General features: G+C 40.5%; 1 protein-coding gene across 13 annotated transcripts in view; it reads right to left on the bottom strand.

The window, feature by feature from the left end:
* Positions 1-17,442, bottom strand: part of adgrl2a (adhesion G protein-coupled receptor L2a) — a 197,389-nt gene that overhangs the window by 25,179 nt on the left and 154,768 nt on the right. For all 13 annotated transcript variants that reach the window (XM_024377670.2, XM_024377671.2, XM_024377661.2 and 10 more), the window contains 9 exons: positions 15,213-15,398; positions 14,532-14,570; positions 12,644-12,827; positions 11,764-11,886; positions 11,147-11,352; positions 3,458-3,631; positions 2,632-2,841; positions 1,621-1,841; positions 929-995 (listed from right to left, as the gene is read on the bottom strand). In XM_024377670.2, coding sequence (XP_024233438.1) covers positions 929-995; positions 1,621-1,841; positions 2,632-2,841; positions 3,458-3,631; positions 11,147-11,352; positions 11,764-11,886; positions 12,644-12,827; positions 14,532-14,570; positions 15,213-15,398 — 1,410 coding nt within the window. The remainder of the gene's footprint in view (positions 1-928; positions 996-1,620; positions 1,842-2,631; positions 2,842-3,457; positions 3,632-11,146; positions 11,353-11,763; positions 11,887-12,643; positions 12,828-14,531; positions 14,571-15,212; positions 15,399-17,442) is intronic.

Below are 17,442 nucleotides of genomic sequence, written 5' to 3'. Positions count from 1 at the left end.
CTGTTCCCCGGGTGCCGAAGACGTCTGCACCTCTCTGATTCAGAGGGGTTGGGTTAAATGCGGAAGACGAATTTCAGTTGAAGGCATTCAGTTGTACAACTGACTAGGTATCCCCCTTTCCCTTATCAGTACAACACAAGACATGCATTCCGAGGTCTCTTCACAGTCCCCAGGTCCAGAACACAGGCTAGGGAAATGCACAGTATTACATAGAGCCATGACTACATCAAACTATCTGCCACCCAAGGAAACTCATGCTAGCAATAAAACCAGATTCAAAAACCAGATAAAAGAACACCTTACGGCACCATGGGGTCTGTGAAGACACAGACATGTTTTATATATTTTGTATTGTATTTTGCACTGTATTATTTATTGTATTATGTAGGTGGGTGACCTTGCACGAATCCTTGGCTTGTGCGAGCTGCCACGGCTCAAAGGGCAGGAGCCATCTCTTGTTTCTGAAGCGTGAGGCAGAGGCAGGATATTATCTAGTGTATATTATGTGTATTATGTATATTATGACTATTATATTATGTATATTATTTGTTGTGTTTAGTTTCCTGTTTGGACCCCAGGAAGTGGTTAATTCTGGATCCCAATAAATGCTACTAATACTACTAAATACTACAGCATGGAGGCATGAAAAGAACTGAAATGTTTTGTATTTTGTGTCCTCCTTGTTCAAAAATGGATTTGAGCAGGAAACGTTGGGTTTCCAAACAACAACAAAAAAATTCAAAGATACTATTTGACCTTATGTCTTTTCACACTGTGGTTGTTGTACATCTCATCGGTCCTTGATAGAGACAATTGCGAGTAACTATGAACATACTGTATCAGTGTGGCCAATCACTGAGGAACATTTTTCTCTCTCTCTTTTCCTATCTCTCTCCCTCTGCCTCTCAGGAAAAGAAAACTAACTTACCATGATGATGAAGGTGACAGGTCCTAAAAAGCTCCATATGAAGTGATTGTCCACTCTTAGCCAGCAACTACGATGGAAGATAAAACAAATATTAGGAATCCGTAAAAGAACAACACACACGTAAGAGGAACAACTAAACCCAGTCTATCAACAGCCTCCTTAGGCCAAATATTAATGCACGGGCATGAATTGTGAGGACAAAAACGTACCCTGCCCCTGTTAACACATGGTAGTTAGTTTATTGTCAATAATCAATGAAAAAGCCACCTAAAAAAGCCATCTAAAAACAAAGTCCCACATTGCAGTTACATGGTTACACAAGACAAAAGTGAGGACTCTAGCCTCAACCCTGAAGCTTAGCTAAAATACTATCATTAATCTATGTAAAAGCCTTTTTCCAGACAGCACTCCTCTCTTTAAGAGAGCATTTAAAAACAAGAGGTCGCAGGAGGGTCTTTGAACAGAAAGGCATTAATGTTGCCATGCCCCCCTAGAAACCACAGTGTTGAGTCTGTCAGGCTCTTTAAAATGACATAAAAAATGGATCAGTCCATTCCAGGAAGGGGTCCCAGGTGCAGACAAAAGCAACGACAGAAAATAAAGTTCTTAGTCACAGGGCTGCGTATACACACAGACTAAATGGACTAAGACAGTTTTTTAGAGAACAAAATAGCGGAAACATTTTTACGTACGCTTTCTTTGTCCCGTAGCTCCTGTAGTCGATAGCAGCAGAGACACCCACCACAATGGCTGGGAGAAGGTATCCAGATACATAGTAGTACTTTTTCCTTGAATGTTCACTCTCGAAAACTTCCACCATCATCAGGTACAACTGAACGCCCTCCAAACACATCCAGGAAAACGAGGCCAGGAAGAAGAAATGCAAAATCCCAGCGACGATGGAACAGCCAACCTATAGTGGATGGATTAATCGTTTCAATTGATCAAAATACTATAGATATTAACTTGAAATAAAGTAACAACTTATGAGGAATTAACTGAGCAACAACATTCCATGTTAATCTTCTCAAATCCCAATGAAAATGATGTAATTTAATTGAGTGCGATTGTTATTATACAGTGGTTATGTGCATTTCAATGTAAGTAATGAACAGAAGTAAAAGTTATCACGCTTCCCTTTGAAAGACAAGAAAATATTCAAACACACTATGCTCCGTACAGGTTCGCTCAAGTTCGACCTTGCAGCTGGCTGCTTAAAATGACAGTTGTCTTGAAAGGCTAAGTGCTGCAGGCTCCATGGTCAACCTATTTGAATGACTTCTGGTTTTGTCCTTTCATTGAGCCTTGGTTGTACAGTGAATACTGACTGTGTGGAGGTGGAAGGTACTATGACTACACAAAGGCCATGGAGAGAAGAAGAACTAAAAGAGAATACAGAGGAAATTAAAGAACTAAAAAGCGTGCAGAGGCTGTATTGAGTGTTTCAGAACGTTCTAAACGATAGCTTTCAGTGACGAAGAAAAAGGTGGAAAGTACTGCATGACATCCCTCCTCTGTAATCCATATTAATGGTGCTGTCTGTCTGACCCATGCCATGCAGAGGACAAGTACTGAAGGTTAAACACAACTATGTTTGAAAGTCACATGACTTTCACATTGAAGGGTTTTTAGTTTGGGGTGCAATAGAAAAATATACATCAAATAATATATTCACAAAAAAGTGGTAAATCTGTGCTGCTTACCTTGGGTTCGGTCATATCAATACCGATTAGGAATATTAACTCGGCAATGAAGAGATTGATGCACAGGTTCTTGTGGATGGTGTTGCGATCGCTCTGCAGGCCCCGGAAGAAGCAGAAGGTGAAAATGCTGATGGCCAAGCACACCAGCGAGACAACGATGCCCACCCGGGTGATGACAGTCAAGAGTAATTCGTGCACTCCAACTTGGCCCTACAGGGATAACGGATGGGGCATATTAATATGCCTGTTTTTGTCAATAAAAAATAGAGGACGGCCAATGCTTCCATACTTCATTTCGGCAAGAGCCATGGGAAAATTACTTTTCTATTTCATAGGAGACATGAGGAAATAAATGCTCAGCAGCCATCAATCATGGACTGAGCCCTTCAGATGAGTACAATTAGCATCTGATAGAGGACAACTGACTGGGTGGAATTTAAAGCAATGCGCTGTAGATAGGCCATGTCATATTAACTCCTACAGAGGCTTTTTTAATTCCTACAACCTGCATACACCTGAAAAACATGACATTTTAAACATGGAGTATTAGGCCTACAGACCCTCATGAAATACACTTTGTGGTACAATAAAATCATTGAAATTAATGGGCTTTAGGAAAATGAATTCATCTAATGAATAGAGGGAAAAAAAGATGAAAGATGATACTGCAAATCTATCAAAATGTACATTAGAAATAAGTGTATTTAACTATTTGATGTGTTATCATCTGTGATTTCTTTGTACTTTTAAATTGGTTTAAACTCTACAAATTGTTTTACCCAAGAATAAATCAATTAATCAATATACCAAAACAGGAGCTGCTTACCGAGATTTCCCGATGTGCCATGAGAACTGCAAAGTTGGTGAGATGACTGCAGGAGCAGGTGGTGTGGGTCTTATTGGAGCCCAGGAGCTTGCAGCCCTGGGTGGACCAGTATCCCATCATGCTCCTCTCCGAATAATTCCAAAAGGAGCAATTGGAGTTGAAGTAGTGGTCCATCTGATGATAAGATTAAGTGTTGAAATAACTGACTGTCCAAATCATAATATGTACAGAACCTATGAACTGTTTTCCACTCGCATAAAGATACTGAACTGATAAAGGGGAGGTGCATAATGCATTTTCTTAATTTATTTAATAAAATAATATATATTTTGGTTGCCTACTTACTAAATCTACCAAGGCAATACCAACAGGACCCTGAACAGCTTCTACCCCCAAGCCACAACACCACTAAATAGTTAACCAAATAGCTACACGGACTATCTGCATTGACCCTCCCTGTACTAACTATTTAAACTCATCACATACACTGCTATATGTACATATCTACCTAAATTACCTCGTACACCAGCAGCAGGTAGCCTAGTGGTTAGAGCATTGGGCCAGTAACTGAAAGGTTGCTAGATCGAATCCCCGAGATGACACGGTACAAATCTGTCATTCTGCCCCTGAACAAAGCAGTTAACCCACTGTTCCTAAGCCAACATTGTAAATAAGAATTTGTTCTTAACTGACTTTCCTAGTTAAAAAAATAAACATCAACTTGATAACTGTACCCTGTGATAAGTGATAAGAAGCTGGTGTTTGGAGGATGTGTTGTAGACCAGAGACGAAATCCTGACACAAATCCAGGGTTGTGACCCAAGCTGGCTAGTTGTTAAGACTAGGTTCCTTTTGGCAAACTCCAAGCAGTCTATCATGTGCCTTTTACTGAGGAGTGGCTTCCATCTGGCCACTCTACCATAAAGGCCTGATTGGTGGAGTGCTGCAGAGATGGTTGTTCTTCTGGAAGGTTTTCCCATCTCCACAGAGGAACTCTGGAGCTCTGTCAGAGTGACCATTGGGATCTTGGTCACATTCCTGACCAAGGCCCTTCTCCCCCAATTGCTCAGTTTGGTGGCCAGCTCTAGGGAGTCTTGGTGGTTCCAAACTTCTTCAATTCAATAATATTTTTAAAGCTTTTTTTAATTGAACCTTTATTTAACTAGGCAAGTCAGTTAAGCCTGAATACTTACAGTTGAAGTTGGAAGTTTACATACCCTTAGTACCTGTGGATGTATTTCATCCTGTGGATGTACCTTCAAACTCAGTGCCTCTTTGCTTATGTAAATAAGGTATTTCTGTTTTTCATTTTTAATATGTTTACTAAAATGTTGAAAAACCTGTTTTTGCTTTGTCATTATGGGGTCATTCCAGAAGATAGTCCCGACACAAATCTAGAGTTGCTTCCCAATTCGGCTGGTTGTTTGTTCTATTGGTTCGGTTGCTAGAGACGAGACCCAGTCGTTCAGTCTTTTAATTCAGTATCAATGGATGCAACCCAGTCTTTTGTCCTAAATTGTTCTTTTCCCCTGCTTGCTAGCTAGCCAACTACGGCTAACTTACAAAAAGTGCAACCAAAATAACAGCAAAGTAGACGCATTTGCATTTGTTTAAGCTGTTTTCTAGTACATTTATTTGGATAAATCAATAATGCGCTAATGAGGAGCGATTTCGCATGGCATAGAAAATGTGCCCACTCATCAGGACAATGTTGTTCAGAGGAGCTAGCCAACAACACAGCTAAAACAATCACTTCAAACTGAAGCTGGAAAGACTGCAAACTAGCTGCACTTTGTTTAGGTTTACACTTTTTCAAATGACATTTCATTGTATATATATATCCATATGATCCCAGCTGATTCATGATTTTGACTGGTTGAGAAACGCTGCCTGCCTGTTTGTTCCTCATGTTATTATTGTTTCTTTATACAATTGGCTTGTCTTTGGAAATGAACAATTTCCTGGATAAAGAACGGACTCATGCGTAGCCCTCTAGGAGTCCATCTTGACAACTTTAAAAGACAAAGGATAATTGGTGCTCCAGTAATTTCGTCTGACATTGTATGTCTAATCTATGAGTTAATTTGTTCCTCCATCAAATAAAATGGGAATAATTTATATCCTAATGTTGATATAGACAGTGCCTTCAAAAACTATTCATATCGCTTGACTTATTCCAAATTTAGTTACAGCCTGAATTCAAAATGGATTACATGTATTATTTTTCTCACCCATCTACACACAATACCCCATAATGACAAAGTGAAAACAGGTTTTTAGAACATTTTGCAAATGTATTGAAAATGAAATGCATTACTCATTTACATAAGTAATCACACCACAGAGTCAATACTTTGTTAGAAGCACTTTTGGCGGCGATTACAGCTTTGAGTCGTCTTTGGGATGTCTGTATCAGATTTGCACATCTGGATTTGGGGATTTTCTCCCATTCTTCCTTGCAGATTATCTCAAGTTCTGTTGAGTTAGATGGGAGCGGCAGTGAACAGCAATCTTGAAGTCTTTCCATATATTTTCAATGGTATTCAAGTTTGGGCTTTGGCTGGGCCACTCAAGCACTTTCACATTTTGTTCTGAAGCCATTCCATTTTCAGACCACAGAATCTTTTCATTAACTTTCACATGCCATTTTGCAAACTCCAGGCATGCTGTTGTGTACCTTTTTCTCAGGAGTGGCTTCCATCGGGCAACTCTCCCATAAAGCCCAGATTGGTGAAGAGTTGTAGATACTGTTGTCCTTCTGGCAAGTTCTCCCATCTCAGCCAAAGAAACTATGTAGTTCTGTCAAGTGGTCATTAGGTTCTTGATCACCATGCTGACCAAGGTCTTTCTTGCCCGGTTGCTCAGTTTGGTCGGACGGCCAGCTCTAGGCAGAGTCTGGTAAGTTCCATATTTTTTTGATTTCCCAATGATGGAGAACACTGTGCTCTTTGAAACTTTGAACACTCGAGAAACTGTTCTATACCCTTCCCCAGATACAGTTGAAGTCGGAGGTTTACATACACCTTAGCCAAAAACATTTAGACTCAGTTTTTCACAATTCATGACTTTTAATCCTTGCAAAGATCCCCTGTCTTAGGTCAGTTAGGATCACCACTTTATTTTAAGAATATGAAATGTCAGAATAATAGTAGAGAGAATGATTTATTTCAGCTTTTTTTTCTTCCACAATAAGCTTCCCACAATAAGTTGGGTGAATTTTGGCCCATTCCTTCTGACAGAGCTGGTGTAACTGAGTCAGGTTTGTCAGCCTCCTTGCTCGCAAACACTTTTTCAGTCCTGCTCACACATTTTCGATAGGATTGAGGTCAGGGCTATTTTGTCAATATATCCACATAATTATCCACCCTCACGATGCCATCTATTTTGTGAAGTGCACCAGTCCCTCCAGCAGCAAAGCACCCCCACAACATGATGCTGCCACCCCTGTGCTTCACAGCTGGTATGGTTTTCTTCGGCTTGCAAGCGTCCCCCTTTTTCCTCCAAACATAACAATGGTCATTATGGCCAAACAGTTCTATTTTTGTTTCATCAGACCAGAGAACATTTCTCCAAAAAGTACGATCTTTGTCCCCATGTGCAGTTGCAAACCGTAGTCTGGCTTTTTTATGGCGGTTTTGGAGCAGTGGCTTCTTCCTTGCTGAGCGGCCTTTCAGGTTATGTTGATATAGGACTCGTTTTACTGTGGATATAGATACTTTTGTACCTGTTTCCTCCAGCATCTTCACAAGATCCTTTGCTGTTGTTCTGGGATTTTTTCATCACCAGAGTACATTCATCTCTAGGAGACAGAACGCATCTCCTTCCTGAGCGGCATGACGGCTATGTGGTCCCATGGTGTTTATACTTGGTTACTATTGTTTGTACAGATGAACGTGGCTTGTGGAGGCCTTGTGGATGCCTTCAATTTTTTCTGAGGTCTTGGCTGATTTCTTTTGATTTTCCCATGATGTCAAGCAAAGAGGCACTGACTTTGAAGGTAGGCCTTGAAATACATACACATGTACACCTCAAATTGACTCAGACTATGTCAATTAGCCTATCAGAAGCTTCTAAAGCCATGATATAATTTTCTGGAATTTTCCAAGCTGTTTAAAGGCCCACTGTGATTGTAATACAGTGAATTATAAGTGAAATCATCTTTCTGTAAACAATTGTTGGAAAAAATACTTGTGTCATGCACAAAGTAGATGTCCTAACAGACTTGCCAAAACTATAGTTTGTTAATAAGAAATTTGTGGAGTAGTTGAAAAACGAGTTTTAATGACTCCAACCTTAGTGTACACAAAACGGAAATTTACGTACACTTAGGTTGGAGTCATTAAAACTCAACTGTATATTCCTCATCACAATTCTCTTTCAAAGATCTATAGTCAGTTCCTACTCTGACATGCAATGTCAACTGTGGGACCTCATATAGACAGGTGTGTTTCTTTCTAAATCATGTACAAACAATTGAGTTGGCCACAGGTGGACTCCAATGAAGTTCTCAAGGACGATCAAAGGCAATTGGATGCACCTAGGCTCAACACTCTATTTAGTCAATTTTGAATTCAGTCTGTAATACAACCAAATGTGGAATTTAAAAATATATATATTTATATACAGGTAACTGACAAAATAAAGGAAACACCAATATAAAGTATCTTAATAGGACGTTTGGCCACCACGAGCTGCCTGAACAGCTTCAATGCACCTTGGGATAGATCCTACAAGTGTCTGGAACTCTATTGGAGAAATGCGACACAATTTTTCCACAACTAATTCCATCACTTGGTGTTTAGTTGGTGGTTGTAGAAACGGTGTCTCAGGCGCCGCTCCAGAATCTCCGAAAAGTGTTCTACTGGGTTGAGATCTGGAGACTGAGACATACACACACACCCTTTAAACTGTGTGTGTATCGGTCTATCTCAGTCACCAGATCTCAATCCAATTGAAGACCTACTCGTCTCAGTCACACACACATACATTGGGCAAAAAAGTATTTAGTCAGCCACCAATTGTGCAAGTTCTCCCACTTAGAAAGATGAGAGAGGACTGTAATGTTCATCATAGGTACACTTCAACTATGACAGACAGAATTAGACAAAAAAATCCAGAAAATCACATTGTAGGATTTTTAATGAATTTATTTGCAAATGATGGTGGAAAATAAGTATTTGGTCACCTACAAACAAGCAAGATTTCTGGCTCTCCCAGACCTGTAACTTCTTCTTTAAGAGGCTCCTCTGTCCTCCACTCGTTACCTGTATTAATGGCACCTGTTTGAACTTGTTATCAGTATAAAAGACACTTGTCCACAACCTCAAACAGTCACACTCCAAACTCCACTATGGCCAAGACCAAAGAGCTGTCAAAGGACACCAGAAACAAAATTGTAGACCTGCACCAGGCTGGGAAGACTGAATCTGCAATAGGTAAGCAGCTTGGTTTGAAGAAATCAACTGTGGAGCAATTATTAGGAAATGGAAGACATACAAGACCCCTGATAATCTCCCTCGATCTGGGGCTCCACGCAAGATCTCACCCCGTGGGGTCAAAATGATCACAAGAACGGTGAGCAAAAATCCCAGAACCACACAGAGGGACGTAGTGAATGACCTGCAGAGAGCTGGGACCAAAGTAACAAAGCCTACCATCAGTAACACACTACGTCGCCAGGGACTCAAATCCTGCAGTGACAGACGTGTCCCCCTGCTTAAGCCAGTACATGTCCAGGCCCGTCTGAAGATTGCTAGAGAGCTTTTGGATGATCCAGAAGAAGATTGGGAGAATGTCATATGGTCAGATGAAACCAAAATATAACTTTTTGGTAAAAACTCAACTCGTCGTGTTTGGAGGACAAAGAATGCTGAGTTGCATCCAAAGAACACCATACCTACTGTGAAGCATGAGGGGGGAAACATCATGGTTTGGGTCTGTTTTTCTGCAAAGGGACCAGGACGACTGATCCGTGTAAAGGAAAGAATGAATGTGGCCATGTATCGTGAGATTTTGAGTTAAAACCTCATTCCATCAGCAAGGGCATTGAAGATGAAACGTGGCTGGGTCTTTCAGCATGACAATGATCCCAAACACACCGCCCGGGCAACGAAGGAGTGGCATCGTAAGAAGCATTTCAAGGTCCTGGAGTGGCCTAGCCAGTCTCCAGATCTCAACCCCATAGAAAATCTTTGGAGGGAGTTGAAAGTCTGTGTTTCCCAGCAACAGCCCAAAAACATCACTGCTCTAGAGGAGATCTGCATGGAGGAATGGGTCAAAATACCAGCAACAGTGTGTGAAAACCTTGTCATTGCCAACAAAGGGTATATAACAAAGTATTGAGATACACTTTTGTTATTGACCAAATACTTATTTTCCACCATAATTTGCAAATAAATTCATAAAAAATCCTACAATGTGATTTTCTGGATTTTTTTCTCTCTCATTTTGTCTGTCATAGTTGAAGTGTACCTATGATGAAAATTACAGGCCTCTCTCATCTTTTTAAGTGGGAGAACTTGCACAATTGGTGGCTGACTAAATACTTTTTTGCCCCACTGTATACCAACGTGATCGCGATTGTCTATACCGATCTAAAACAACACATAAATCTGTGACTCTTTAGGCTAGAAACAAGTGGTAAAATGCCAGAGGAAGACGCGACTCTGATACACATGGTAAGATCTTTACTCTATGACATTCAGAAGCTGACCTACGACCTTCTAAAGTTGAGGACTCAAAGAAATTGGACATTGCTTGTGTAGTAATCTTATACAATGTGTGATTCTGTTGGTATCAATTGATCTATTCACTTTCTGTAAAACAGAATATGTATAATTCAATTGAAGGTTCATGTAAATTATCATAAAACATATTTGGTAGCGGAATAACATTTTGGGAAATCGGGTCTAGACTTTATTTTCCTTATTCATTAATATTATTATCATCATTAAAATAGTAATGAGTCTTGTTAGACAATGAAGAAATGCAGGAAATGAGCTTCAAAACAACATTTCCTAGGTCCCTCAAATTAAACAAAATGATGGTTTATTTAATATAGGCTCTCTCAATAAACAATGATCTAAACCAATTTAAATGTAAATAAGGGGGCCCTGGGGATTTATTTTTGGAAACCACTGCTTTAAACCCCTTATTGTTTTATATTTAACTAGGCAAGTCATTTAAGAACAAATTCTTATTTACAATGATGGCCTACCCCGGCCAAACCTCGACCAATTGTCCGCCACCCTATGGGACTCCCAATCACGGCTGGATGTGATACAGCTTGGATTCAAACCCGTGTCTGTAGTGATGCCTCTTGCACTGAGATGCAGTGCCTTAGACCGCTGCGCCACTCAGGAGCCCATGCTCCTTTGAGACCCCTCTTTCAAAGTAACTGATATCTCTTCTTCGAGCCGTGTAGCTACAATAATGGCCAACTGGGTATTTTTATACATGACCCTAAGCATGATGGGATGTTTCAATTGCTTAATTAATTCGGGAACCACACCTGTGTGGAAGCACCTTCTTTCAATATACTTTGTATTCGTCATTTACTCGAGTGTTTCCTTTATTTTGGCAGTTACCTGTGTATGCCATTTAGACTATGCTTTAATCCAAAGCGACTTACTTTGTACTTTTACATTTTACCTAGCCAGGCATTTATAACGAATTAAACGATTGACCTACGTCAATGTGTTCCAGGGTGAAAATCACAGGGTCCGTGATGAACACACGACTGGACTCTTTGTTGATGGAGGCGGCGATGATGTCTGAATTTACGGCCACCGACACATTCCGCCCATAAGCATCGTTGGACATTTTGATCGTGGCGTTGTCAGTGCTGAGAAACTGCCCAAGGTTTTTGTACATAACAAACACCAGCTTGGCAACACCTGAAGAAAGGAAAAACAGAATAGGTAAGCGGCTGTTCCTTCCAAATAAAAGCAGCAGTAACTGTAGTGTTAAAAAAAACTAAGGGCTGAGAATAAAAAAAAAACGGATTAGACCATCGGGGAACATAAGTGGGCCTTGTCAGTTATCTTCAGAAAATATCATGGTGCTGGGTTTAGGGTTCAAATCCTTAGTGGTCGCTCCTATCTAACAGTCCCACTGAGTAATCACTGTGCATTGTCAGTTTTGACAAGCTGCATTGACAGACCGGTTCGTCAGACTCTTCACCTTTTCATAGACACTGGAATGGAACAAAAAGTCTGAGCTAACACTCACACTCGGGATAAACACCCGCATGCAGCTCTGCCTGTGAATGAAGTGAGATTTCTGAGAGGGAAGTGTATGGGGTTTACCATTCCGACTGTTGAGCTTGACAGTATTGGACGACAGCTGGATAGAAACACCACCCTTGCTGGCCTGTGGAAATTTGAAATCCTGAACCTGGCCGTCCGTGCTGAGCACATACACATCCAGGACTGGGGTTTTGTTGATGAAGGGGGAAAAAAGAGACAAGAAAAAGAGAGAGACCGGGAGAGAGAGATACCAGACGTTACAGTGTGTTTTGAGTAAGACGAGGGCAATAAAAAAGAAAATGTTGATGCCCAGGACGTGGTTGCTTACATTCCTAAGGCGAAGCAAGAGTGCGGGGGTGTTAGGTACTACAGCCACTGAAGACATTGTTCAAGTGATTCTATGCAACAACAATGTTGCTGCCGAGTTAAAATGTCAGAACCAAGGTGATCCTTTAGCTCCTGTTGAGTCCCTTTGTGGGATACAGTACACTTGTGAAAATCCGGTGAAAGACTGGATGTACAAGATAAAACTGCAGCATTTGAATAAAAAAAAGAAGAAATGTTGTTGCAATGCACAGTGAAACATTTTACATTCATTCCCTCTCATGTCCCGAGAGCTTTGAGGTTAAAGGAGGAGACAGGGTCTAAACACTGTTTTTACTAGGTCTCCGCAGTAGGGTGATGTTCACATTAATGTATAGAATTACATGGGGCAGACCTACGCATTTATAAACCAAGTCCTCCCAATCTATTAACCTGGAAATTGTCTGAAATTCATCACTTTGTTTTACATGTACATTGTGACTGAACTCATTGAACAGACTCATTTTCTTTCTTCACATGAGTAGTTGAAATATGCATACAGCATCAAAAACGACTGATTGCATTCAAATCACTGGCCGTGCTTTATTATTTGTTTACCGGGAATTCAATTACTTACTTATATTATCAGCGGGTACTTTCACAATAGCCGGCTCCATTAGGTTGTCGGCAAGGACGAACGCTCCTTCCTCTAGGGTATCCAGTAACATAGTAGCAGCATGTGTCTGTTCCGTGCTGTTCATATCATGCCAGGACTTCAGAGCCTCTGGTCTTAGAAGGTTGTCAACTGTGTCTACAATGGCCTGTGTCCATCAGAAAAAGAGATGTGTAAGCAATTCTGAAAACATTCAACTACAGTAATTGTCATAAGCAAAAAAATAGAGGGGAGTCATATGAATAGCTTTGATAATGCATGGCGAAGCAATCCCATTGACATATTATGGACGATCATAAAAAAAATGTTTTGGGTTTTGAGTAAGTGCTAAACAAATGCTCCACACAAGTATCTTCTCTGTATCAATGTGGTGTAAATTCTTGTGATTTGCTGTGCATTCAAGCAGATAATTGAATATGTTTAAAACTGAGGGGTGTTTCAATGTTTCTTGGACACTTTTTTTTATCAGCTAATCTTTATAATGTATTGTATAATAAACATTTAACACTATTAAACAGCTCAAATAATTGAGCAAACCAAAACATTATGCATTTTGAAATATTAAATCCAAGCTGTTTAGCCAGTCGCTAGAACTCCACAGGCAGTAGATAAAGTACATACAGACGCTAGTGGGATCTCCTAAAAAAATTATCAAATCAATCAGACTAATCAGGTAATCAATGGGGGCCCGGTTCCTCTAGCTAGCACGGATGGCTAATGTGACTTCCCATCAACTATATTGTATATCAAATACTGCCGACACAGCATCCCACTCACACACACTGTCATCTAGTCAAATACATATTTCAAATCTTCTCTCACTAACAAAAAATAGACCCATGTGCCACAGAAACACAGAAACATGCAATGCACTGGAAATTTGCAACAAAAAATAATAATAATATGAATGAGATGACGATAATGAGACATTTGGGGAGAAAGGATAGTAGCTACTAGCTAAAATTCTTCTTTTTAACAAGTATGGCCATCTAAGGACTAATTAACCTGATCAATTTTAACACCGTCCCTGAGGATTGATCTGGATGTCAGAGAGCTTGACTTTGGAGGCAGGTGGAGAAGGATGTTGAGAAGTCCCTAATGGCCAGAGAAGCGATATGGCCAAAATACTTAGAGCGGCAGGCCACTGGAACTATTAAAAGGAGAAGGACACAAATTGGTTTGCCCCCACCAGCCTTATTAGTCCAATGGAAAGCGCAGATTTGTGCCTCTAATATATGACACAAATTAAAATCTGTGCCCTGATGAATGAACAGTCATGAATTAACATGCTAAAGGTCAGAGTGTGGCCGAGGAAGACAAAGGTTTGAATACATCACAGGTGGAAAGAGAGTCTTATAAGTACAGCTATCCTTAGCTCTGTAGCAATGTAATGGGCTTTTCTATTGAGGAGACTCGCAGAATCGGAGGTGACTGTAAAAAGGAATGTGTGCCTTAAAAGTCACACAGGCTAACTTTATATATGAAATTACCCATATTTTAGCCATGAAATGCAGTTTGTGAATCCCTGTGTTACTTATTTAGGCATGTACATTCTTAAAGCAAAAAGAGAAAGGACCATTCAATGGAAGACAAAGATAAGCGAAAAACAAAACCAAATCCTCCTGTAAATATAAGGTTTGGTAACTGCCAATGATGTCTCGGCCACTTAGCGTGCACCTTTGGCACAATTATGGCTGTGTGGAAGCAATTACTCCAAAATGCAGGAAGCACAGAGAGAGGGGGGAGAGGCTACATGACAATGCCGAGGGTACATGCTGCTGAGCAGGGGAGTGGAGGGGAGGGAGGGAGGTGCAGAGAAGCAGAGTGTAGTACATTAGCATAGATCAGATACCTTCATGTATGCCCTGCATGTCCTTTCTCGTTTTTGAAGCTTTTTCATTAGGTAGAAAAAAGATAAAACAAAGAAACACACAATTAGCAAAATGTAGAAACTTGAGAACAAGTGTTCAAGGCTTCGATTATTTTCTGACTGATCACTCCCCCCCTTTCAGCTGGCTTTCTCCTTCCTCATGCTTTAGGCTACGCAACCTGCAGGTTCCAGACAAAAGAGTCCTCACTTCCATTTGTGGCATGATGTATTTCTCTAAAATACACCAGAGACTTCACAGAACAAGCCTTGGTTGAGGCAATTACAGCAATTACTTCAGGTGTACAAATATGTCAGGGAATAACATGATCTTATTGCATTTCAGTACATATAATTTAATATCCTAATTGGTTTGCTGTTTCTTTATTTGCTTGAGTACATTTGTCTGACTTTGAAAGAAAGGGAGAGAGGAACAGACATAATATGAGGAATATTAATAAAATAGAACCACTAATTTCACTGACTAGAAGGAATCACATTTCTCCTAACTTGAAGCATCACAAAACGTCTAGCGGTGACTCAGATCCAGAGAGATTGCTGGTGGGGAGAAATGGCAGTGCTATTTATCTCCATAAAGCACAGTACGTGATAGGGGAATGAAGATGTCAAGTGGCAGCCATTTTGAAAGGGTGGAAAATCAGTTACCTTGTTAAAACTGCGGCCCGCAGAGTCTTTCTCGCTGGGTCTCAGCTCCTGAAGCTGAGCATCCAGGATGTCGACCAGCTGTTCCATCAGTCGGACTGATGAACTCACGTCGCCGGCAAAGATGGGTCCTTTGGTGTGCTTCGCCAGCTCGTTGGCCAGGTTGGCAGCGTTCTCACCACTACGGATCTGGAGCGATAAAAAATATATTTGTAACACTGAACCTGGTTCCTCTCTAGGTGTTTTCTCAGGCTACTTCTAGGGAGTTTTTCCTGGCCGCTGTGCTTTTGCCTCTGCAATGCTAGCTATTTGGGATTTTAGAAATTTTATTGAATTTGATATTCTTACAGCGATGTTATAGGCTTAAGACTTGTTATAAGCATGAAATTTTTTTTATACTAAGGTATTTGTTATGGCTTTAGATGTTTTAAAATGGGCAGCAGAAATGGCTGGTAGTATCAACTTTGCTAAGGACTGTACCCAGATCTGTTTGTAGTCCTCTGAATATGATTATTATGCTATTGGCTTAATCACATACAGATCTGGGACCAGACTAAGGGAATATTCCACCAGACGATGAGGCTCTCTCCCTCCCGTTCTGACGTGAGGTCATTCTAGGATGAGCTGCCCCATATAACGCCAGTCTGGAGAGATGGGTGACTAATTACACTTAATAACCCTCCTCGGGGTGCTGTATTTCTCATTTGATGGAAGTGAACACAAGAGTACAAAATGATGAAGGGTCGTCCGTCGTGCTTAAATTACTAGACATTCTATGTCTGAGTCACTTATCAGAACAAACAGCAGACAGCGCAACCTAGTGGATGGCCCGCGGCTATTTTGACTCTTTAATCATCATAAATGGTGGAAGATGAAAGGAAAGAGGTGCCATATAAGGGAAAGAGGCATATACAATTATTAGAGCGCAGTGCTTAAATTGAGCCAGTTCAAACTGGTACAGATTACCGGTACCTCTTATCAACTATAAAATATGAGCACCACTACTGTAAGATTAAAATGATTACAGGCACCATTTTCATTCCACTTCAAGCATCGCAGTACCTACAGTATTTTAAGGGAATTAGTACATTTACTTACAGTTGAAGTCAAAAGTTTACATACACCTTAGCCAAATACATTTAAAAACTCAGTTTTTCACAATTCCTGACATTTAATCCTTGTAAAAATTCCCTGTTTTATGTCAGTTAGGATCACCACTTTATTTTAAGAATGTGAAATGTCCGAATAATAATAGATTGAATGATTTATTTCAGCTTTTATTTCTTTTATCACATTGATCACATCAGAAGGTTACATACACTCAATTAGTATTCGGTAGCATTGCCTTTAAATTGTTTAACTTGGGTCAAACGTTGCGGGTAGCCTTCCACAAGATTCCCACAATAAATTGGGTGAATTTTGGCCCAATCCTCCAGACAGAGCTGGTGTAACTGAGTCAGGTTTGTAGGCCTCCTTATTCGCACATGCTTTTTCAGTTCTGCCCACACATTTTCTATAGGACTGGGGTCAGGGTTTTGTGATGATCACTCCAAAACCTTGACTTTGTTGTCCTTAAGCCATTTTGCCACAACTTTGGAAGTATGCTTGGGGTCAATGTCCATTTGGAAAGACCCAAGCTTAAACTTCCTGACTGATGTCTTGAGACGTTGCTTCAATATATCCACATAATTTTCCTGCCTCATGATGCCATCTATTTTGTGAAGTGCACCAGTCCCTCCTGCCGCAAACCACCCCCACAACATGATGCAGCCACCCCTGTGCTTCACTGTTGGAATGTTGTTATTCGGCTTGCAAGCCTCCCCGTATTTCCTCCAAACATAACGATGGTCATTACGGCCAAACAGTTCTATTTTTGATTCATCAGACCAGAGGACATTTCTCCAAAAAGTACGATCTTTGTCCCCATGTGTAGTTGCAAACCGTAGTCTGGCTTTTTTATGGCAGTTTTAAGCAGTGGCTTCTTCCTTGCTGAGCGGCCTTTCAGGTTATGTCGATATAGGACTTGTTTTACTGTGGATATAGATACATTTGTACCTGTTTCCTCCAGCATCTTCACAAGGTCATTTGCCGTTGTTCTGGGATTGATTTGCACTCTTCACACCAAAGTACGTTCATCTCTAGGAAACAGAACGCATCTCCTTCCTGAGCGGTATAACGGCTGTGTGATCCCATGGTGTTTATAATAGCGTACAATTGTTTGTACAGATGAACG

The sequence above is a fragment of the Oncorhynchus tshawytscha genome, linkage group LG18 (assembly GCF_018296145.1).
Source record: "Oncorhynchus tshawytscha isolate Ot180627B linkage group LG18, Otsh_v2.0, whole genome shotgun sequence".
Classification (NCBI taxonomy): Eukaryota; Metazoa; Chordata; class Actinopteri; order Salmoniformes; family Salmonidae; genus Oncorhynchus; species Oncorhynchus tshawytscha.
The sequence above is the reverse complement of the archived record's forward strand: the minus strand, read 5'-3'. Positions and strand labels throughout refer to the sequence as shown.